The sequence below is a fragment of the Apis florea genome, unplaced genomic scaffold (genome assembly GCF_048593485.1).
Source record: "Apis florea isolate Af1SG1 unplaced genomic scaffold, ASM4859348v1 contig_1645_pilon, whole genome shotgun sequence".
NCBI lineage: Eukaryota > Metazoa > Arthropoda > Insecta > Hymenoptera > Apidae > Apis > Apis florea.
In genome coordinates, this window is record NW_028256430.1 from 209,566 (window position 1) to 234,781 (window position 25,216).

The window sequence follows — 25,216 nt, forward strand, 5'->3', positions numbered from 1 at the left end:
ACGAAAAGTCGAAACGAGACAAGCTGCAACAATATAGCTACTTTTATTACGACTCGTTGAAACAACACGAAAATCCGTACAACAGGAAAACAAGAGAGAAAGAGAACTAAATTCTCGTATTAACGAGAATAATAAAAGTATATATACCATAAAAACTTAGAAATGGGAAGATATGGAAAAAGATATTCAAATTTTTATTCAATCTAGAACGAGTGGAATTCAGTATAACGTTTAAATACGTACTCTTTCTTTTTCTTTTCGTATCTATTCTAAACTCATAAGTAACTCGTTTCCAATTGAAAAATAAAATCGATCCAATCGAATGAACAAAATCTTGCATGGCCAGAAGAAATAAATTACTACCAAACTACGCTACCACTATTAATTAATCTCTGAAGCAGGATTATATCGAGAATAAGACGCGCAAGTTCCATAAATTGGGCGGAAAGGCAGCAAAACGTTCACGTGATTCGGCCGTTCGTAGTTTAATTTTAACCAGAGAAAGTAAACACGGCACAGACGGTGCGTGCGCGGATAAAACTAGCAACGCGCGGACTTGGCGTGCCGCGTTTTACTTGTAACTGACACACAAGGGGTTGAAGTTAAACAAGAAAACGAATCAAACTAACTCGAATACCGTCAAACGCCGTCAACGTCGGAAATTTCTGTAACGCGGTTGCACGATGCGAGTCGAGCGCTTCCACCCCCTCGAACCTGCCTCGAGCGTAGTAAACGCGTTAAAGTAGACGGCTGGGTAATAACCTCGATATAAACTGCCCTTCTGTGCATCCACAGAAACTTTGCGCGAGTTTCGTTGGATGGTGAAGTTGCGCAGAGACTTTGGATCGAAAGTCAAAAGTATTGGCGATCAACGATTGTTGCAACGATTATCGGAGGAAAGATGGAAATATTCGTATGTTTTAGGAGTTTTTCAAGAAGATTCGTCGCGCAAATCGATTTATTCATTTCATGTGCCGAGTATTTTTTTTATTTAATCCGGAACACATGTTGAATTTGTGTGAATTTATGGATGAGATTTCTTGAAAAAAAAATTGCCAAAAATATTTCGATTTGAAGTAAAATTGAGATGCATGAATTAATTTACATATTTAAGGTGCTTGGTGGTTCGCTCGTGTTTATTGGATAAACAAAGTACCGTTAATTGGTTACGTTTACGCTTATTTATTTTTAACAAAATTGAATTAAAAATTAATTAAAAAATTTTAGATAAAACTAAAGCTAGCTCGTATTTGTTAATTAAGTAGAACACGACAAATTTATTAGATATATATATATAAAATATCGTTGCAGAATATTTCGATATTTTCGTCAGCAGATAATTTAACGCTTATTAATACAAATTTAATTATAAAATTTTGAATAAAAGATCTACACAATAAATTTTTAACATGCAATACCCGGAAAAAAAAATTGCCCAAAAATTCTATCAAATCTAAAACTAACTCACTCGTTATAAGATAAAATGAATTGTCTTTCACTTTCATTTTCCTTTATTCTTCTAATTTTTCCTTTCAACCCTTTCTCAACTTTATCCCATACATCATCTCAAAGACCATCTCAATGTCGCGATCACCGCCTCGAGTTTTCTTTTCCAGATCCTTGAGCCCTGTATAACCTCCTCCTCATCGAGTTTCGCGTCAACCTCGACGACCATTAATATTTCTTCTTCTTCCTCCTCTTTCGGAGGAGGAGGAGGTCGATCGGAAACGAGAGGTACGCGACACCGTCTGAATGGATAACGAGACGCGTACACCGGCGAAAAACAATTTCGAATTCGACGAATAAAACGTGTCCTCCTCGCGCGATTTCGTGTCGACTTTATCCGCCATTAGATTCCCTCCAGATTTTTTACATCGCGTCTATAACCGAATATATATACAGCTGCTTCTCTTTAATCCTTTGGATATTCACTCAATTTGAAGAAATTTCTTTTTGATTCGCGAGTATCGATGTAATAGGAATCGCTGTTGTCGTTTTCAGTTTTATCTTCTTTTTGAATTCGATATTTCCTTCTTTTATGTGTCGAGGTTTATTAAAATTTAATCGTGTTTTTATTAGAAAACGTATCGTAAAGATTGAAAGACGATATATCTGTTATCAACATGTTTTTCGTGCTTTACTTTCATCGCCACATTATTTAAATATCGATCCATCATATTTCAAGGGAAATTTTAAAACCATCACGGTTTGGTCACAACTAAACGATTTATTTCAACAAGATTTATTTCACAACGTCCATTTAGTTAAAGTAAACGAATGCCAAAGTCAGTTACCACATTTAACCTTTCATAAATCCTCATAGAGATTCATAATTTGCGATATTATTCACGAATTAAAGATATTACAAAAATTGTATAATTTCCTCTTCTTCGCAGATCGAACGTTTATCTTTAGCTTTAATTTCGGTTCGCGATATTAAACGATCGCGCCAATTGGCAGAAGTAATTTCGCCAGGCGGAAAACGCGACAGTTAACGAGGCACTACAGTTATCACAGGTGGAGCGAGCTCTCCAAACCTTGCCCCATCTCCATGGAGAAGATGGCAAGCGTTAACACGGGCACCGTGAAACGCATTTGCTCAGAGCCATGAATGAATAACGAGAGAGACACCGCCCAAGATAACGTTTAGCATCTTGCGTAATGATCCCGGAATGGGGTTGTCTAGGCGAACTAATAGGATCGGCGGTGCGTCGCGTTGCGCGATAAACAGTAATGAAATTTATTATCGCAACGATAATTGCGATCGAACAAAGACTCGAGTGATTCGCCATCATCGAAGAGAACGATCCTCAAAGACTTGGCACTTTCGAAGATAAATCTTCACGGATTTTCATTTCTGTGGGAAATTCTTCTGCAATGTTTTCTCTAAAATAAAATTCATTTTGTAAAGTAAAGTAAAATTTAAATTTTCTAGAATCTGTCGTTTAGCAATCGTTTAAGATTATCCACGATCTTAAATATGCACGGTCAATTACTTTATCAGATATCGAAGGAGGTCTTTTTTACGTACAAGTGGCTTGGTTTAAGAGAGGAAACCTGTTAGCGGAATTGAACTTCTTTTGGGATCAATTTATATATCGCGTTATTATATATCGGTGGTGTATATATACGTTTATTATACTGACTTTATTATATATATATATTTTCCTTCTCCCCAATAAATTTGTCAATATCAATAATTTAAAAATGTATAATTTGTAAATCTATAAAAATAGTTCTTCGCGATATCTAATTTATTTAATTATTTATTTATTCGTTATATAACTTGGATAAAATGGTACAATTAATAGCAATGATTGTTTTACGTTAATCTAATTTAAAATACGCCCACGAAAATATTGTCTACAACATAAAGATGGATCACTAAAAGTAAAAGATAATTATGTAATGATTTTAACAGCAAATGAATCTGTTATCTGATTCATTTTCTATAAAATTATGTCCAATGAATGGATTAATAAACTATAAAGCCAAAACGTGCAATTAATTATTTAATAAATTAACAAAAGACAATTAGAGATAAAAGTTGCAAAAAGTGTTTCACAATATTTCTTAATAGTATTCGAATTTATATTATTATAGCTCTCAATAAGAGAATATAACGTAATAAGAAAATAGGTTGGACAAAAGCAACAGCTAAAATTTATACGCTCAAATAAACGGTAAGATGCTTAGTACTTTAATACAGAAACACCGCGACCATTTTACGTGAATTATTTCCTACATAAACATCCTGCGTTTAATCATTCCTTTGACACAGCGCGATATTATTTGTCGCTAATGTGTTTTCACATAAAGCGGAATTCCTTCTCGCTTTAAAAACGATGTTGTCTAAATGAGCAATTAATAAAAATAACGATAATTACACCGAGCATGCAAGCGTGAAAACAAATAAACAATTAGAATTTAATTCGAAGTCGATAAATAAATTTATTAAATAAAATATCCCTATATCTGTCCCCTCGACCGAAAAATTAATTCTTTCGTTATTGTAATTTAAATCGAAAATTTCTCTAATGTAAAATATAGAATCTGTACGATATAAAGTTTATTATGCCTAAAACTATCTTCGTAAAATAATTATATATCTTATCAAACAATTAATAAATCATCGAAATCTTCGATATTAATACTTTCAAAAAAAAAAAAAGTACAGAATTCCAAAATAATTTAAAAATTAATTTAAACGCGATTCAGAAAGAGAGAGAAAAAAGAAAGAGGGGGAAAAAGGCTAGGTGAAAAATAAGATGAATCAGAGAGGATTCTAGGTATTTCTGAATCTTTCATCGTTCGTGAATTCCATCTTTACCCAACAATGGATCTTCCTCTTTAAAGTTAAATGCTACTTGAGGAAGCCTCAAGAAAAATACAGGAGTGTCGGCGTGTGTATATATGTACACATTGAATATCCACGCCATGGATCAATACCTATCTTACGTCGTAGGTGAACAACGTGTCTGATCTGAACATCCATACTTGAGCTCGAGACGTGCAAAGTGATGGTACACGGTATCTCCGTAACATATATCGTAAGACAAAGGATATAGATAATCGTTAACGTATGTGTTTGCCTGACAACATAAAATATACGCGTTGAAAAATGAATATTTGCTCAACTCCTATTGAAAAGATGAAGTTGGTTACTTGTTCGAGAAAGATAAATAGGTGAAAATAAAATATCGAGGATGGGAAAAAAAAATGTGTAGTGAGCCAAAAGTATTGTTAAATCGATCGATCGATCTGGAAAATTATTAAGTTATTTTTCTGGAATTCGATTTTCGGCCATTTCTCTCAAAATTGAACAATATGAATATCATTCGATTTTTTAATATCGATATTGTACGTTTCCCTCGTAAAAAAGAAATATGAAAATTAATTAACAAAAGGATTTACAACAATATCAATGAAGTATAACTGTTAGAGAAATTTAAAAGAAAAAAGTATTTAAATCTATCAAAGAAAATATTTTCCACGCTTTCGAAAGAAGCATAATTTCTTACGATTCCTCCGATTTGATATCAGAAGAACGAATATAAAATTCCACGAATCACTTTCCCCGAATCAATCGGATAAAATTAAACAAATATTTACCATCTGACGAAATTTATCCATCCACACATGGAAAGTAAATATTTTCCCAAAAAATTCACTCCGAGCGGAAGAGAAATTTTTCACAACTCGAGAGAAATCTGAAATATTCCACGACATCGAGCACCATTCTCGAGGATTAAACGGGAACAGAGTTGGACGGATACAGAATAAAATGCCCGCAGTCGATGTCGTTCAGAGATGGTGGAAGGCATCAGCCGGTCCTGGGCATAGTAAACCTCAAGGCTAACCGTTCGCCCGTGTACAGTCCCCGACATAAATTACAGACAATGAGACCGGCCATCAGCGGCAGTATCTTGGAAATGAGCGGCGCGACTTGCCTTCGAGCAAAGGCAACACGATGCATCCAATGCACGACTATGGTTGATACCATTCGCGCGCCAAGAATCTCGAACGCGATATTACATCTTGTAAGGTGTAAGCAAGATTAAGGCGTTCAGATAACGTAGGATTGAAGCTTCTATTCCCCGTTTTAAAGAGCAACAAGAAGAAGAATCTAACGAGGAGAGACATTTCGAACTGTAACGGTGATAAATTTTAAAGAGCTGAGACCGAAATCGATATTGCAAGTTAATAATTCGTTTAAAGCTGGGAATTAAAATTACTCCTTATATTAGGTTGTATTCTATGTTATTACATAGAGGTTTTGTTGTTCGATTATTTGAGATAGCGTGTCCAACAATGTTTAACTGTTCTTAGACACGTATTCTAGCAAGTGTTTTTCTCTTAGACAAATACATATACCTTTTTACGTAATAACCATCCATATTTGAACATTGTTCGATCCTTAATTGTTTCGTAATATATTAGTTTGCTTCCTCCTGATCGATGAATCGTTGGCCAATTAGTTAATTAACATTCTGTTTAGAATGTAGAACCTCTATATCTATTGAGAGAATTTAAAATAACGGCGAATTTTTATTAATCGATAAAAAAAATTTTCAAATTAATTGTGCCTTTTGGATTTCAGATACCATTTTCTATATATAACAAGTAATAGATGTCAAAAGGGCGTGCCCTGTTACAAATTGTGCGCTGGTTTGTTGCATCGTCGGCAGGTTAACGCTTCGAATTATGAAATTAGCTTAATGCGTCTGAAATTTGTTGAGCGTTGCCGAAATATGGTTCTGTAAACTTGTGCTCAATTTGAGTTGTACGCGCGATATATATATATACAAGAGGATTCGCAAAGTTTAGGGATGAGTTAGCAGACTGCGTGTATTTCAACGTGTCGTCAACGGTCGGGAACTATGTTAATTTATGCTCTCATCGATGTCATAATCGGGAATGTTACGAGGCATTGATGAAAATAAACGATGCAAATATCGTCGACGTGAATATTATATTATCGTGGAAAATTATTTTCCTACTATCGTTCTGTTCGAATCATTGCCTGCTCGGTTTAACTTTTTATAAAATATATTTTCACGAAAAGAGAAAAGAATCGGCCAATCCTTTTTTATCCTAATTGCATCTTTCCTCGTGACAATGCTCGTTGACAAAAAAGATTTAAATAATATTTACTTCCCTCCTACAATTTACAATTTACAATATACAATTTTTTCGAAGATTCAACCACTAATAACGCATTTCGCCGGTATGAAATTCTTTATGAAAGGAAAGTTTCTCGAATAACTCGATTATTTTAAATCGCTTGAAATAATACCATCTCAGGAAACGCAATTCCACCTTTCTCGAAACAATAAGCATTAAGAAGGGTACAAGAGCCGCGTATATTTAAAACGATAAGAAGCTCAACGAGTAATAAAATCATCCAACTGGATGGTCGAGAGATGGCCATTATACTCGCGCGATATCGTCCCGTAATAATAATACACTACAATTCTTTCCAACTTATTAACAACATCCTCTCCATTCATCCTAGCTCTAAGAACAAGAACTTTGCCACTCGTCCTTAAGAAAGCGACAACGTCGATATTAGCATCATTTATTAACTTCTCCAACCCAAAGGACAAGACGGAGGAATTGGCGAGTCGAAAGTTGGCTTCTTCGAAGAAGAAGAAGCTTCGAGAAAGAAGAAGAAGAAGAAGAAGAAGAAAAAGAAGAAGCCTCTTCTTCAACCCCGATCCAACTCGTTACCCTCGTATTCAGAGGAGGGCCTCGGGCTACGGAGACACTTGTCTCTCGAAACATTGCCGAAAGGGCGCGACAAAAGTCGGAAGGACTTGGGACGCCGTGCACTTGCATAACTATGCCGCAAAGGAGGGGAGGACTGTTCGTCCGGAAGCAACGATTCCTCGGATTAGCGAGTAAATTTTCCACGCCTTTGGACACAAAGCAAGGGATTCGTTCACCCTTGCGAGAACTTGCCTCATCACCAACGTCAAAACATCTACGCGCCCGCCTCTACGTGATAAAAGCCCGTCCTCCCTCGCTCACGCGCCTCGCACCTGTTGGAATGCGAAAGAGGGAAAGAGAGGGAAAGAGGGGCGGGTGTAGCATGGTTGTGCAAGGTGGTCGAGGAGGAAAAGTTTGGCCAGATATGACCGTGTGTGGATGCCCGAAAACGGGCGGGAAACGGAACGAATCGAACGGATTAAGGATTACGTAAGACGCGGTTTGCGAAAGCGTGGTCCAAAACCCGCATACTGGCTACCAATTACAAGCGATAAAACTGCGTGAAAGTTTTTGAGCCTTTTAATCGAGACGCGAAAGAAATGTTGAAAGAAGAGATCTGTACACTTAAATTTTTCATATTGCAGCATTTTCTTTTTTTTTCTCCTGAATATCAGACCAGGCGAGAAAATAGAAAATTAACGAAGATCGATTTATCGGGTTTTCCCGACCCCGGTAGTCTTCATGCATAAAAATTTAATCAACTTAACCTCATCCTCATCGTCATATATCTTTTCCGATTAAGAATGACATTTTAGAAATATCTCGCGAAACTTGCCTAAATTGAATTATTAAGGGGAAACTCAATCGATCTTTTCGATCGATTTCTCTTAGAATTCTTAATAAACCGGTATGATGAAATTAATCAGTTTCTTAAAAAATATATCTATCGAACTGTTCAAATTCGCTTTTCATAATCCTGTACATAATCGTAATCATCGTGTGTTTACAGAGAATTACGATTACCAGAGGAGAAGATTGCGCAACGTACACGTGTAATCCCTCGCGAGGCCTCGCGGGATTAAATATTGAAATTACGGCGGTGATCGTGCACAAATCTCGTAACACAGGAACGTATCGAGTGGCCGAATCGTATCCCAAATCTTGTAAAGGAAACCTTATACCGTTCGCGCTACTTTTAACCCGATATCTCGCCCTTAATTATCCGGCGCGAAAATTCGCTCGTTACACGCCTCGCGCGGCAATCCTAATCTCGACGTCTCGATCGAGGAATACGCCCACGAGCTCGAAAACCGGAATCTTTCGTAAATCAATGCCAGCCGAAAACTATACGCGGCAGAAAGGAAATGTGTAACGTGTAAATTCTAGTGATGGGATCGAGTTTACTTGCGATTAGATTCGAGTTCGAGCGTTTCATAAAAATCTAGAGGAGTGGAAAAATTTTTTAAGTATATTTTAATACTTTATTATTAAAAAAAAAAAATAGAAACAATAGTCTACGATATATTTATTTATGGTCGTCATTGAGAGATTTTATTTCAATACTATTCGTCTGTGTCTTTTAATAAAATTATCATATGAAAGTGAATATAAAATATCAGTTGATCACAAATTTACTTATGTAATCTTATTTGTTATTCACTTTTTCCTAATACCCTTCTCTATTAATTTACAGTATTTTCACGTTGAACTTGATCCCATCGTTATTATAACAACGCGCACACACACACACATAATTATTCTCTAAGCCGCGAAAATAATATTCAAATGGTACACGGATTTTAAATTATCGTTTTTCGTTTCAAATTATCATACCTGTACACGCGTACAACCGGTTACGTAATAAAAGAGCACCGGTAGAGGAAATATAAAGTGGACCTGTTCGGTCCACTCTCGACGATAGTAGGACGTGTGTATTTCTCGGCTCGAGTGTACCTGGCCCACGTTTCTTACTCTCTGTGGGTAATGGCCTCTTCCCGCTCCGTTCTTCTACCTTCACGCTCCACCGTTCTGGCAACCGATGACAGAGCAGTGCTAGGCTAGTACCCCGTTCGTTTGTTCGCCTGCTTGCCAGCCATGAAGAACGGAGCGAGCAAGATGGACACTCCATAATGGAAATTGTAGCCGGCGAGAAAGAACCGCCCGTCTCGGTGTACAACACGGGAGGAGAATGAAAAAAACCTTGCTCGTTGTTCGATGTTCGAATTTTTAGCCACGTGAAACGGTGCAAGCTTCATAGAACGTTGTTGTGTGTGTGTGTATGAAGTTGGTCGGAAAGTTCGTGCCAATTTTTGTGTAACTTTGAATATGCAGAAACAAATAGGAGTACGGTTTATGAGGATAAACTTTTTTTGGAAAATGTTTCAAACGTGTAAGATTGATTTTGCCGAAAGTCGATACGAGTTTTTAAATAATTAAATACGAGTTTAAAGAGTGATTCAGTTTTAACTTTTTTTTATTTAAAAGAGTCGTGTTTTATGATTGTTAATTTTTGATCGTGTTGTACTTTAAAGAAAGGAAGAATAGAATATTTTTCGTGCTCTTAATGCTTTCCTCTTGTCGAAAAGAGAAAACTATTATTTACTGATTTCGATAAAATTGTTGGCAAATTTTATAAAATTTATGGAAATTATATAAACGTATGTAGTTTGAAATTGTATTTTTTCATTTGGCTTTCAGAAAAAAATTTAATAGTAAGTGATTCGGATATATCTTTGAAAGTTTTATAATATTTTAAAGAAAGAAGAAAATGGAATATATTCAATATTACTAAGAAAAAATATTCTGAATTCTCTGTTAAAGTTTAATAATTAAAGATCAAAAATGTTCTCAATGATCACGCTCTCGATCGATAATAACGAAATCAAAGCAAAAAAAAAGTTAATGCCAAACAATACCAATATTAAAACAAGAATTAACAAAAACATTAAAAAATTTCTATCTTCTAAAATTCCTACGTTTCTCGTTTACTTAAAAATCTTCCTATCCAATAAAATTGCTAGCCGAGATAAATAGCGCGATAAAGTTTCGTATAACAAATTGATCCAGTGAGATTAGCTAAAAACATGCAAGAAAAGAAAATGGGGAAAAAAAAAATATATATATATAATGGAACTATGAGAAATTATTATGGAATACTCGCAAGATATGGAACGAGATAAAAGGAAGGAAGAAATATCGATTCATTATTTTATTATTATTTGTGAAAATAATATACAATTGCACATTTCTATAATAAACGAGATGAAAATATCAATGGATGGAATAATGAAACACAAAGTAAGAAAAAATATCTCGTGTTCGATAATTAATCGAATACTAATGAATAATTTATGAAAATAATGATCTTTACACTAGCCATGTAATCTCTCTTTTTCCTTTTAATTCGAAAGAAAGAAGAACTGCGTTTATCGGGAACAAAGAGGGAAAGAAAATAACGAAACAAACTTATTTCTTATTGTTGGCAAATTATTATTCTCTCCAATTTCAAAGATGAAATCTCCATAATAATGACTTTTTCTACCAGCATAGCGTAACAAATAAAAAGAAAAAGAATCGCATATCGCGAGTACTGTAATCAAAACTGTAAGAAACGAATAAACCACGAAAAAATACTATAGCGCGGAAAAGAATATTTATATTTATTCAAAAATCTATAAGATACACGAGAAAAACAATTAGAGAACATAACAATTCCGTACACAGCCTCCTTATTCTTATAAAGGAAAGAGAAATAACATGCAAGAAATCACTTTTGCAACGAAACTCACGATAAATCCTAACGATCTCATCCCTTCGACTCGTAACTCACGAAACGAGAACACCGAGAGGATCGGAATTTTCATTCAAAATTTCAAATTAGCTGAGTACACGCGAACAAAGAAAGGGTGGAGTGGAAGAAAATGGGGGAAAGGCGTGTAAGTCGCGAAAATCTCGTTACGGTATCACTTTCATCCGCTCAAGATTCGAGGATATCGTATTAACCCTCGTATTTCGATCCGACGCAACAATTCTCGTATAAATATCCAGCATTTGGCACGATTCCGAAATATTCGACTCGTCTCTTTGCATCGGCTCTGTTCGTCGAGGAACACGAACTAGAAGGGGAAGAAGAAAAAGAAGGAGGAATGTTTTGTCTAGACAGTGCGAAATTGAGAACGGGAAAAGAGCAGGGCAAACGTCGACACCGGCGTCGTTGGCAAGTGTCCGCGTGCTTCGACGTCGTCGTTATATATGAACGTAGAACTGCCACTTTCTCTTCCGCGAGCCTGCCTACACGATTCTCGGCTTTAGCATGAACAGTCTATCCGTGTTGCGAATATCAGCTGTTCCCGATGACATTAATGACCGGAGAAGAGCAACGTCGACCGCCTTTAAAAGCTGAATAAGCGACATGGTCGTCGCCAAACAAGCTAGCGTAATCTAGCAAATTAAAGGGGTTTCGTCGAGAAAAATTGTTCGAGTCGTGTATTATTGATTAATCTTTCCTTTTGAAATATCAAATTAATATGGATTAGTTTGATATTATCTACGAATGGCCAAATTTAATTTCAATCAGGACAATAATTGAACTTGTGAGATAAATTTCCTTTTCCTTGATATGATTGACGATAAGGATTAGCAAGAAAAAAAGATTTAACAAATCTTATCTAATCTATCAAATTCAAACCGTGAAGGAAAGGAAATGTTACGCGAAATCCAAACTAATCATAAACTTCATTGAAACTAATCATTTGAAAAACTTAAACCAATCACTAATCAACTAATCATATGTTTCCTCCTAAAATTAAGAATCTTGCAGAGAGAGAAGTTAATTAGTTCGGTTCTTATAAGTTGGCCATATGTTTAACCCAAGCATTAACTTGTTCGCGCGTCAAAGATAACGTGAATAAACGAGATTCCACCATATGTCAAGTGGAGAGTAAATCGAAGGATTTTCTGGATATTCAGAAAACTGGTAATCGACGAAGTACCGTTAACTCCGCTATTTTAACGGAACGAGTTTAATAAATGAAAGCATAAGAAGATTCCACGCGATAAATCATCGTTACACGACAGGATTTATACGTATGCACCACGGTGCAAGAAGGGTGTTCATAAATTCTAAGCAGAAGTCAAAGGGAAGGAGAGAGAGAGAGAGAGAGAAAGAAGAGAGAAGTTTGCCAATTAGAATAATATGAAAACCGCTTGGTTCGCGGATTTACATGAATCGTCTATTCGCACTACCGGTATCAACTCTTGCTCGTGACAAATGACCAGAATGGAATAATGCCAACTTTGCGCAGCGCGATTAAGATTGTCGAGCACACTGAGATTCTGAATAATCGGTCATATACATTATGCACGGATACGAATGGCAAAAAGATGAATTTTTCGTATTGGACGAGATAAAGAAACCTTGATTCTTTTTATCTCCCCGTGTTCGGTTAAAAAAAAACAGAGGAAATTCTTTCTCTGATCGAAAATCGTGACCATAAATTACAAACGATACACACCCTCTTGTATTTTTGTAACGCGTCTATCATTTTTTTTTTTATGCAGATAAAACAATTCGATGACTCGTTACGAGATTTTATCAACTGTAAAACTGTTATCGCTTCAACAAATTTCTTTGCTTTATAAATATTTATAACGCGAGATGGGATGTGGATCGCGATATACACGTTTTATAATTGACATAATTCGCGATGGAACAACGTGCATTAAAAAATGTTCAATGTAGAAGACGACATGGAACTCCATATTTCAACCTCGAGTAGATTTATATACACACATCTGTGTAAGAGATTTCTTAGACAATATATCATTACTTTCTCTTTTCGCTAGGGGTCCAAAGAAATGTATATATTTCCATAAATACGTCTTTTTTTTTTTTTTTTTTTTAAACTTTCTCCCGTCGAAGAGGTTTGTAAATGTTTGATGAAAGTTCATGGATCACGCAAAAGGTTACTGTACATATTTCTTTAACAAACATGACATACTTTACTCATCCCAATGCATGTCTCGTGTTTGCATCCACTGACATGTTCTTTTCTTACGGTAGTAGTCAAGAAACAGTAAATGCAACTGAATGGAAAAAGAATTTTGTCTAGGAGTAAAACATACTTGTGGATGTATGCGTGTAATGATAAAATAGTAGCTATCAAAATATACACATTGGAATAACTGTTCATTTTAAATTAATTCAAAATTGTGGGCTGTTTTGTGTGAATAAGTTTAAAAAGATAAATTACTTATTTGTACAAAGCTTCGTTTCTACTATTAATTTTCAAATATATGCTTAATATATTTATATAAGAAATTTAATTAAAGATTTTAAATTCGTTTATTAACTCTAATCTTCAATTTGCTATATCACATGCTAACCTTATTTTTTAAAATAAAATTTATATTAATGTTTAATTTTTAACGAAAAAAAGAACAGATATTAAAAAACAAAAAAAAAACTTGAATCAAAGTTAAAAATATTCATCAAACGCACTAAACAGATCTCGTTAAATCTCAATAAATATCTAACTGAAGCAAAAAGCGTACATCGACCTTCGGATCATTTGAATCATTATAAAACAAAAAAATAATTATTATGAACAATAGACACTGTTCTAAGTAATAGGCGTCATAGTAGCGATCGATTTACACTTGCTGCAAGCAATTATAAAGGCCACTGGACTTTCATCGCATTACAATAAAAGATATTGAATGAAAATCGAGCTTTATTACCAAGTATTTACCGATGAAGATAATATAGCATGGGAATAGTGTAATATAAAATCGTAAAAAAAACTATAGCAATATATTCCAAAGTGAATTTGTAAATTTAATATTAATATTAATTTGATAATAATATTTCTGAATAAACTAAAATATAAATCATATCGCTCATTTTCTACGACAAAAAATATAACATATAATTTAAAAAAAAAATGAATTTGAATGTTATTAATTCTTATAAAAATGTAAAATAATATCGCATCCAAATTTCAGATTAAACGCTTTGCTACAAATATATTTCAATTATTGTAGAATATTATTAACTTCAAAACCTAACCTAAAATTACAAGTATTATAAATGAATGCAAGAATTCAATTTACAAATCGAAACACTACTATAAATCTCATCACAAATCTCATTATATGACATTTATTTAGATTTAAATGTAACTTATGTTTGTGAGCAGCAAGGGTTAGCCTGTAAATCACAGATGTCGCTTCTAAACGCTATAGACACATACATCGACATATCTATCTATAACATGAATTCACTACTATCGAAAATATTTTAGAAATTTACTATAATCTATAGAAACTACAATATCTGCAATCGAATTGTTATATTTATAAAAATATTTCGAATATTTTGATTTAACTTACATACATCGTATCCCTAATTATTTATAATTTTCAAATGCATACGTTAAAGAATTTTAAAAAAAAAAGCGTCATATATATATATATATATATATATATATAAAAAAAAAATAATAAAACTTGATAGTTATATTTGGAACATTTTCCTTTAGTCTTATACAGGCCCAATATGACTACAAGCTTATCGTGGTCGACCACCACGCGTCGTTACGTTCAAGTCGTGGGGCCCCTCAGGCGAAAAGCTCGAAACCGGTTCTGAGCGTACAGAATGGCCGGGTAGCCGGTCAGCATATATATACGATTGGCTACGACTTTCTAAACTTCCGTCGCACAGCTAAACGTACGCTCAAGCCGTATGCTTTATTTTTCATTTTTCTCTGCCAATATGTCACGGTGAAAATATTTGAAAAGAATTTACCTCGTTAAATACTCGCGCCATCTAGCATTAACGTTACACGCGCGATAGTAATAAATTTCGAAAATATTATGCTATTACGACGCTTAATAATGGAGCGTGAAAAGAAACGAAACGAATGTAAAAATATATAAAATTATAATAGAAAAAGATATTTCATTAATTTATTTATTTATACAATACCGTAAATAGAGTAGAATTTCATTTCTTCGATTCTCAAAAATTTCAACCTGTTTGTTTACGTTTCTGATAACACTAGGCACAAATTCTAAGAAATAATAGAAGAACGAAAGAAAAACGAAACAACAGCTTTGAATGATGATATCATACTGTTTACGCGAACTTTGTCGTAAGCATACTGCGAAATATTGAGAGATTAAATATTAAAAATTTTTATATTCTAATATATATATATATATATATATATATAATATATATATATATAAAGATGCTGTTCATTTCGTATTTCGAAATAATATACATGAAATGATAGAGAAGAAAAAACAGTGGAAGAAAAACGCCAATCGGAGCGCGTAAATTTTCTAACGCATAACGTACGCTAGAGTCGACACATCACGGCATGTTGGCGTCGTCGCGGCACACGTGTATTTACTATTTATGACAAAGGATACAGCAGTTGTACGAGAATAAACCAACCGTTATTGCACTTCGTGCCAAACGCCATGCAACTTTTGCACGCTACTAGCATTCTTAATTGCACCGGACAACGGTTCGTATTCACGATATTTTTCGATCTAAGCGACTAAACATAAGTGCTTCGAACTGTGATAGAAGACCCTAACAAGGTGATAGAAGACCCTAACAAGGTGATAGAAGACCCTAACAAAGTGATAGAAGACCCTAACAAGATCTTCTATCACCGGTCAACTTCGCATTAACGAATTATTCATATATTAACGATTCAATGATATTATAGGGAAAAAATAACACAAACGCCGCCTAAAATAACCGGAAATAAAGAAATATAGTTTTACAAACTCACCAGAAATATAGTCTGGATCGGTGCGATGCGTACTCGCCCAGTGTCAACAACCCTCGACGTGAAGAAGTAAGTCACAAAAAAATCCCAATGGGTGTTTAGCAAAAAATCTTCGTGGTAAAACCTACGCGAGAACTAACATCTACGTCTTCTAACATAAACGAACGTTAAACACAGAAAAGTAACACTGAAAAACACCACCGAATTCACTGTCCCGCTTTATAGAACGTCCCACGTAACTACGGTTTCCCTTGTGATACCGCGTGGGCGCGAGTCGCGACACAAAATGAAAAAAAAGAAACAAATTTTGTCGGCACGTAAAAGCTTCGATAGCTATCACGAGAGGATAACACGTATAGGACGGAACGAAACAACACGCGCGCTGTTCGAGACGCAACTGCCGCCACTACCGACTCATAGTCCCGCTCTACCCCACTTCTTACCCCGTGACCCCCCACCACCGTCAACCATACTCCCCACTCTACTGTCTTTTCTGACCATTCTTTGGTCCCTTCAACCTTCGACGATTCTTCGATACTTATACTGCACGCAATACATACTACGCTATGTCTCGATCAAAGACCCTTGATACTTGTTACGAATACATAGATACATATATATTCATACGTGCAAATGTTTAACCGTGATTTATTTTCATTAAACGATTCATTTGAAACGAACATAGCGTTAAATTCGCGAAAAAAATTAAGATTACATGAAAAATTTTTCTTTTCATATAATCCTCAAGCACACAATTCACTATGTAATAATCATTAGTCTCTATAAAGATAATTATTTTTATAACAATCACTTAATCTCAATCAAATTTTTGATTATAAAAAGTGTTTTTATGTGAATGAACAGTGATATACATATTTATCTATTTATATGTTTTTAATATTATACAACAATTATTATTAACTTTGTATATATCAAGAAAGAAATTATCTTTAATATATGATACATAATTTTAATGCTTTTGATTGTAATATGTTCTCTTTTTCTTAAAATAGCGGCAGAAAGTTGGACGCCTACATGCCATGCATGCGACGCGTAAACGATCTAATGGACACTACGACAGCGTGTGATATGGAATAAGTACAATTGTTCAGCAGACTGCGTGACGCTATACACCGTGGGCGTGGCAAAATCAAGTTGTTAATAAAGCAATCTATCGTAATATAAAAAAGTATATCGTTCTATATTCATAGAAATAATATCACAAATAAATTATTTTTAATAATTTTCAAATCTCGAACAATAATAAGTATAAGATTCGATAAGATAAGATCGATATATCATAAAAAAATATTATAAAAAAATAAAACTCTAAAGTTCCTTTTATTTTAGATAAATATAAAAATCTTTTCTTTATAATAATTTTTATAAGCAACAAAATAAATAATAAATCTGAAATCTAAAAAAATATCAATTATAAAAGAATATTATTTAGCATTTTACATATTATTATCTGAAATTTCTTTCTTTTTTTTTTCAAATTATTAATATGAACATAAAATATATATTTTATAAAAATATTATTTCTGAAATATAAAATTTTTTTTAGAAATAATGAAAAAAGTTATACAACGACTTACACAAGCATCTACCTACATTGTAATTTCGCGTAGATTACATACGAAATGAAACCCAGAACCACATGGAAGAAATCATTGGCGATGACAATCACGAATAGATTTTAATTCTCGTGACGGTAGCAGAAAATTTTGCCTCTTCTTTGAAGCAGTTTTGTAGGCTGCTTGAAGGTATAGTGCAGCCATTGGAGCTCAAGCTGCCGCGTAACCTGTTCTCATTTTTATCGTCAGCATCAGGTTTCAGCGCAGGTGAGCTGCGAAGGTGCTGAGCCAAGTCCAGCGAACCAGCTCATGGTTCTCGAGCATTTCCTTCTCCCTCGTCATAGAAACGCATTGACCTTCAGGACAAAATGCCGACGATCAATGCAAACGTTGCACCGTATTATCGTTATTTGAGAATATAACCGGAATTATGCGATTGCCTAACAACTATCTAAACTAATTGCAACAGCGTTTTACCCTTTGTGAAATTTAAAACCATGCTCAGGAACAGTCTGCTTCTTCAATCCAATAAAAAAAAACTTGATGGATACTAAGAAAGAAAAAAAGAATTTTCAAATACATATAATTAATATTCTTAACTTAATTTATAAATAATGCACTAAATGTCTAAACAAAAAAAAATAATTTAAAAAGAAATGTTCAATCTTTGATAATTTGTATTATATATTTCTTTATTATATATTAAAGAAAAATTTTTATTTCATATTTTCAAGGAACTTGTATTGTATATATTTCAGTACATTTAGGAAAAATTTTTAATTTGATAAAGGACGTGCAATTGGATCTTATATTATTATTAATGGACAAAACACGCAGAAATTTTTTACTGTCATTTCTATAGGATTTTATTAACATTGTTACTTCAATAGCATTAATTACAGATACCAATTTGCAATGATCAATACTAACTAAAAGAGAAAAATGCTTTTAAAAAAAGGAAATGAGATTACGAGTACATATACAATTTCGATTTTTAGAAAAGTATGACAATGAGCGGCTGCATTATTTAAATACAATTCTATCATTTTAACGAATGTAATGTATATGACGACCAATCGCTCAAACAAAAGGATAAGAATGATTCCTGTGGGAAATGATTTATTCGATAAAGGAACAACAAACAAGTTAAAACAAGTTGTATTGAATAATGCGAGCTTGTGAATATGATTTACATACATAATAATTATATATTATTTTAGACTTCGCAAAGATTAATAAAGTATTTTGCAATGCAGTACGCTCAAGTCAAGTGCGATCGAAGTATAAAATCTTAAAACAACCCTAATCGGGTGCCCAGCAATGTGTTTCAGACTATGCATTCTACACAATCTCATAAGAAATAATGTTATTTCGGCTGGTATTATATCTTTATGCGCTAAATAAAACAATAATTTCATTACTCCGAGATAAACGATACTCATCTTTCTTCTCTTTCTTCTCTTTCCTGTGTTACAATTAATTTTGTAATGAGCTACGTGTTATTTATTTATCAAACAACTAATCAACTAATTCACTTTGTGACTACATTTTGTGATACATATGACATATGACTAACGATCGATTCAAGGGATCTTGTAATCTCTATCATTGTTATCTCCTCCCTCCCATCTCTTTAACCTATCTTCTCCCGTAAGTACATTAGATACGACCGAACAGAACATCGAGTATATTATTTCTAATATTTCACTTACACGCTAATATGTACAGTTATGAATACCGCACCGTGATTCGCGTGATACCCAAAGAAAAAAAAAAAAGACCATTGAGTACCATTCTACCAGCACGATGCAATTATGAAAGACGAAAGTGCTGTTCAAAACCGGTCGATTGCTTGACGCGTATTGAGAGACAGAGTAGGATAATAAAAAAATAGTAAAAGAAATGAGCGAGAGAAAGAGAGAAAGAGAGAAAAACACGATGGAAAACGAGAATGAAAGTAGAAGAAAGAGGGGACACGTATGCGTTCGAAATATCCTGTACAAAAGTTATTTTTTATCCAGTTTTATATACGACCAAATCTATTTTTCGTCGAGCACCGATCATTTTGTTATTCTATATATGTATATGTTGTTTTTACTAAGTTTACTATAAAATTCGCTCTCTGAAATATTCACCGTCTATAAAACTGGATATTTGTCAAACAACAGTATAAATTTTTTTTTCACAAGTTACGAAATAGATATTAGAATTGCGATCGATACAGATCAATTTAATAGCGGCTACGTGAAAGCCAATGGAAGAGTAGTATCGGACTTTCTATCTCGATACTATAATGCATCATAATGTATTCTAAGAGATTAATATTAAAGGAAAGTGAATATAAAGATTGATAATTAGATAATAGTTAATAAAATAACAATGCAAAATAAGTAACAAAATTAATATTTGAAGATAACAACATAGATAATAACAATTAAGAATATCAAACTTATAGATAAAGTAACGAAAATTATACATTATTCTTAATTATTTTGCAATAGTAATTCATTAGACTTTTTTTTTGTTTTAATTAAATTTTAACAATTTTATATTCACTTTCCATTCATTCATACCATTACAATTACATATACATTTAATTTCAATTTATACTCATAATTTGAAAACATTCGTAGTAATTTATTATTTAAAAAATAACAGGGACGGGTAGAAATTTTCAAGAAAACTCAAAATTAAAAAAAAATTTCTACAGAAATACATACATGTACTAGCGCCGATTCATTCCATTGGCTCCGTACAGTCACGTTGTCGCATACATTATACATACACTAATGAAGAAAAAATTATTTAATTGTACTGTATTTACATTATCGAGATATAAAAATACTAACAAGAAACATACCTATAGACAAGATCCTCCAAACGATTCATCTCTTTAGAAATAAACTAATTCATAATCAAGTTTGGCAGTAATATTGTCCCTATCTAGTTGCATTCTTATTGTTTTTATTTCATCATCTCATTCATTGTCAATAAAACGTAGCGTCTTTTATGACGTCTCACACTTACACGATTTCTTAACGCTATCCATTAACTTTTAATCTCTATTCTAAATTCTTTGCTATCTTGGAAGATTTCCATTGCTCACTGCACAGGCCTTTGCTGTGGGTCAATATAAAAACAAATGTTTTCGTTATCGATACAGCTATCATATACACTGGTCACAGTGACAGCGATTTATTTATAAAAACATGCGATTTCACATTACATTTGTTTCACCGCTGAACCTAATTTATAAAATTGTGTCATAAAAAAAACACTCAATGCAAAGTATATATCTTATATTCATTAATGAATCTATTAATTGTAGCTTATTCTTTTTTAGAAAAATTTTAGAAAAATAAATTTAAATGCATAATGAATGATGATAACAAATTCTTAATTAACCAATGATAATATAAAATTATATTGAAATTTTTAAATTAAGAAATATAGGTTCAGCGAAGAATTTTCATACCACACACTTGCTACAGGCAAGTATAGTACCATTCGTGGTAGCAGAAAGTATTTCAATGTAAGCAATTCGACTCCCTAATTTTAAGGAAGATAATAAAAATAATAATAATAATACTCGACATATTTGTCGTAACAACGTTCCACAGCATACACTGTAAAAACGGCTTACAACATACACACGCATGCACCAGTTGTGTGCGCATGTGTAATAAGAATATTTAATATGCACAGATATATTATTTCATATCTCTAGAAATATAATAAATTTTATGTATGTATTACATGTGTATTTATGTGCACAGTCTCACTAGCACTGTTACAGCCCGAATAAGTGTCGTGCGTATAAATCTATGATTTCTTTAAAGTTATATGGAAGAATAATGGAGCGACAACTTGTGGGATTCATGTTATTTAGTTAACACTTTGCCTCTAAAGTTGCTTTGTTAAATTTTATCAGAGTGTTCTATATATAGTTTTCTCTTTAATTTTTGAATAAACATTTCCTGAGCATTCAACTGACGATGTTGGAAGTCCAGTTTTGTCCAGAAACAATAGTTTCATTCTAATAGATGAATAACTCAAGACTGCTTCACTTGTTGACAATGTTGCACAACTCACCGACGCTTCTGCTTCGAGGCGTATATCGTGATTTTTTAAATTGTTGTATATTTGAAAATAAATTAGTCTGCATTGATGTCCTTTCTGAAGACTTCGAACTAATATCCGTTTGTACGTCTATATGCGACGGACTCTTCGAACGTACAGCATGATGAGGACTTTCACGATTTATAGTAAATCGGGACAGTAAACTGGAATCATTGGATAAAATTTTTGAACTTGCAGCCAATCTACAAGCGCAAGGAGAACACTTTGGTAAATTTATCATAATTTTATCCGGTTCGATTGTCAAAGATGATCGACCAAATTTTCTTAAAGGACTGCAAAGAATTTTTTTAGCTTTCAATTTTTTCTCTATAGAATCATTTTTTCCTTTATCTTTACATGTTTTTTCAAAACTCTTACTTGCAAATTTACTGCTCTTATTACCCCATGAAAACTTTTTTGTAGATTCTACTGATTTTTCATGATGGACCTGTGTATCATGTTCTTCAGGCTTCTTATCTTTTACAGTTGTATCTTTATTTAGAATTTTATTACTGCAATATTTCTTATTATTTTTAGTACATTCTGAATCCAACACAGATTCTATACTGCTATATTTGAACTGATTTATAGGAGATTTTTTCTCTGATTTGAACTGACTTTGACTATTTTTACAATCTGAAATACTTTTATTATTATCATTAGATATATTGGAATATGATGACAATGACTTTTCTTCAATAGTATATTGTCGGCAGTCTTCAACCTGTATGTCAACTAAAGTTGTATGAGATATTTGTATATCAGCTTTCTTATGACCTTGACCAAATGAATTTTTTAAAGTCCTATGGACAATATTCTTTTGACTTTTAGTAAATGGATTTTTTATATTTTTTGGCAAAGAAATATGTTTTTTTGCAACTTGACTAATATGATTTAATCGAAAGTTATGGCGAATAGAAGTACCTTCCAATATTGTTTTATTATGTTTCTTATCTTGAATATTTGTTATCAATTCTTCTTCTTTCATATTTTTTTCATCTTGTTGAATAGCTTTTTTTGAATTACTATCTAAACTTGAGTCATCATCCTCAGAACATGTTTCCTTTAAAGAATTTTTATGATGAATTTTCTGATTAATATCCATCTGTTGATCACGAAAAAAGAATCCATCATCTATAGAAACGAAAGATGATTCTTCATCACAGGGGAGGACAGGTGCCTTCTCCCCTGTGGAAGGCGATTGCTAGACAAGCTTTTCAGTCTGTGAGCTTGTTGAAATAGAACTGGTAGTGTTTGAATTATTAGAAGTGGTGTGTCCTTGACTGCTCACATGTGTATGTCCTCCTCCCTGCCCCCCCTGATTCTGGGAGAGGCTTAGTCGCCGTCAGTTTATCAGTTCTACACTTACAAATTGCTTCAATCGCTCTAAATATTGATCATATAATTCTACATCATTATGACCAGCACCCTGATGAAAATATAAATATTTATATTTATATAATTTTTTTCTTTAGTACTTAAAAAAAAAAAGAAAAATCTTATATACCTCAACCCATAATGGTTCTACTGCTCTTGGACATCTCTCATAAATTGCTAAACCATGATTGAAATTTATTACATCATCTTCAGTTCCATGAATTACCAAAACAGGAGATGTCACTTTTGGTACTTTATCTATACTGTAAAAAAAGAAAATTTCAATGATTCATTATATTTTGTATGTATCATCATGAAATTTTATATGAATATAAAATATATAATATATTAACAACATAATAAGAAAACCAAGTACAATATTATCAAATTTTATTTTATTATATTTTATCTTTAGTTAACATATATTAGAAAAAAATGTAAAAATAATAAATAATTAATTATTATTATTTTCAAATTAATTTAATTAAATAAAAATAAAAGAGATACATTGAAAATAAGCGAAAGTAAAGAAAATAAGTAAAAGTGCAAAACCTATTAGCGAACTATATGTCAACGGATCATGTAATTTATAGGTTTCCATGACGTATATATATATAGATAAACTTTTATTGCTTCCCATATTTTAATTCTGAAAAACTATCACTCGACCATGGAAAAAATATAATTTAAGTTTCCATATTCGTTATCAATAAAGATTTTTAATTTATGTTAAACTTAGTTTAAATTGTAAATATAGAATTTTCTTTTAAATACTTATGTGTATGTGTTTGTATATATATATACATTTATATCTGTACCACGTGTATGGATGTACACCTGAACTGGATGATAGTGTCATGCGCGTAAAGTTAGCTGTGCGAATCACAGCATGCGATAAGCGGATTATAGATCGCGTTTCATTTAACACAATAAAGGGGGATATATGTATTTCAAAGTTTAACCTACCTCGGGAACGCGTCAAAGAACCAAGTTCTTTTGGTATTAGGAAAAGCAACTCGCATTCCCGACATTAAAGGTGAATGCAGAACAACTGCGCCAACCTCATATCGCGCGGCCAGATCGACTGTGGGTACAGTCCCGATGCTTTGACCATATAGAATGATGTTTTCCGGGCTAATACCGTAACGTGTTCTAAGAGCATGCCACGCAGCATCTATATCCGCATAAAGATTCTTTTCTGACGGTTTACCACCAGAAACTCCATAACCCGAATAATCATAACTAAATATGTTACAATTTATTCTCGATCCAAGTCCTAAATAAAAACTAGACATCTGTCCCAAATCGACTGCATTTCCATGGGAATATAAAATCGTAAAACGTGCAGTAGCTGAACACCGTACAAATAAACAGGCTATTCGATTTCCTCGTGACGTTCTTGCATAGAAACCTTCTACCGATTCTTTCTCCCTTTCTGTATATTGCCATTCTGCTCTTTCGGATAAAGAAATTGTAACTTTGGAACCTTCATCTTCAATAAACGCATACGTAGGTTCAGGAGGTAGAAACGCTAGTTTTGCAGCGATTCTGGACGGGCAAGGCGGACAGCAAAACAAGCAACACAATTCACTAAAACTTAACCCGTTCATCGTTCCACGGGGAAGTTACGCGCACGCGAAAACGCCGTTTATCACGTTTCTTCGTGGAATTTCCACATCGAGATTATCGCTTTGATTCAAAAATAATTCCATGCACTGTACTTCTTACACTTAATGATTCAATCACAATGTCATTTGTTATCGTACTCCTGAAAGAGTCACTCACGATGAATCAGCCATGACGGCTTTCAAGACGAACAATTTCTCTCCCTCTTGTTTTCTCTCTTTCTCATATAATGCCCCCACCCACTGAACGTTGCGCACTTTCATTGTATTCAGGTAAAACAAGATACATACTCAGAAGATAAGGATAGAGATAATGGCACTATTTTGTACGTTGTTCTTCTATTCATTGCTCGCTATTGGTGAAAGATTTAAAAGCAACGAGATGATTCGATATGTAACGAAGAATGGTCGCGTATTCAAACACCGTTAACTATATTACCAACATTCCAAATAACAATGCAAAACATATTATCGGAACATAAGTATGCGCCTTGCGATTCAAATGCAT

General features: G+C 33.4%; 3 protein-coding genes and 1 long non-coding RNA gene across 4 annotated transcripts in view; 1 reads left to right on the forward strand and 3 right to left on the reverse strand.

The window, feature by feature from the left end:
• The window catches only part of LOC100870804 (semaphorin-1A-like), a 146,912-nt gene extending 130,494 nt beyond the window's left edge, over positions 1-16,418 (reverse strand). Inside the window, exon 1 of the mRNA XM_031919238.2 lies at positions 16,014-16,418. The gene's annotated coding sequence lies outside the window, so the exon portion shown is untranslated. The remainder of the gene's footprint in view (positions 1-16,013) is intronic.
• LOC147658764 (uncharacterized) lies at positions 15,666-18,909 on the forward strand. Its single transcript, XR_015292110.1, has 4 exons — positions 15,666-15,837; positions 15,948-16,079; positions 17,024-17,199; positions 17,578-18,909. It is a non-coding gene; the product is annotated as an uncharacterized LOC147658764 (long non-coding RNA).
• LOC116415110 (uncharacterized) lies at positions 18,428-22,811 on the reverse strand. Its single transcript, XM_086908215.1, has 2 exons — positions 20,448-22,811; positions 18,428-20,373 (listed from the first exon to the last, which is right to left on the reverse strand). Exon 1 carries the CDS (start codon positions 22,809-22,811, stop codon positions 21,651-21,653), a length of 1,161 nt encoding a protein of 386 aa, XP_086764341.1. The 3' UTR covers positions 18,428-20,373; positions 20,448-21,650.
• On the reverse strand, positions 18,428-25,043 carry LOC100868849 (alpha/beta hydrolase domain-containing protein 17B). Its single transcript, XM_003697630.4, has 3 exons — positions 24,050-25,043; positions 23,214-23,346; positions 18,428-23,135 (listed from the first exon to the last, which is right to left on the reverse strand). Exons 1-3 carry the CDS (start codon positions 24,691-24,693, stop codon positions 23,052-23,054), a joined length of 861 nt encoding a protein of 286 aa, XP_003697678.1. The 5' UTR covers positions 24,694-25,043; the 3' UTR covers positions 18,428-23,051.
• Positions 25,044-25,216: the final 173 nt, after the last annotated feature.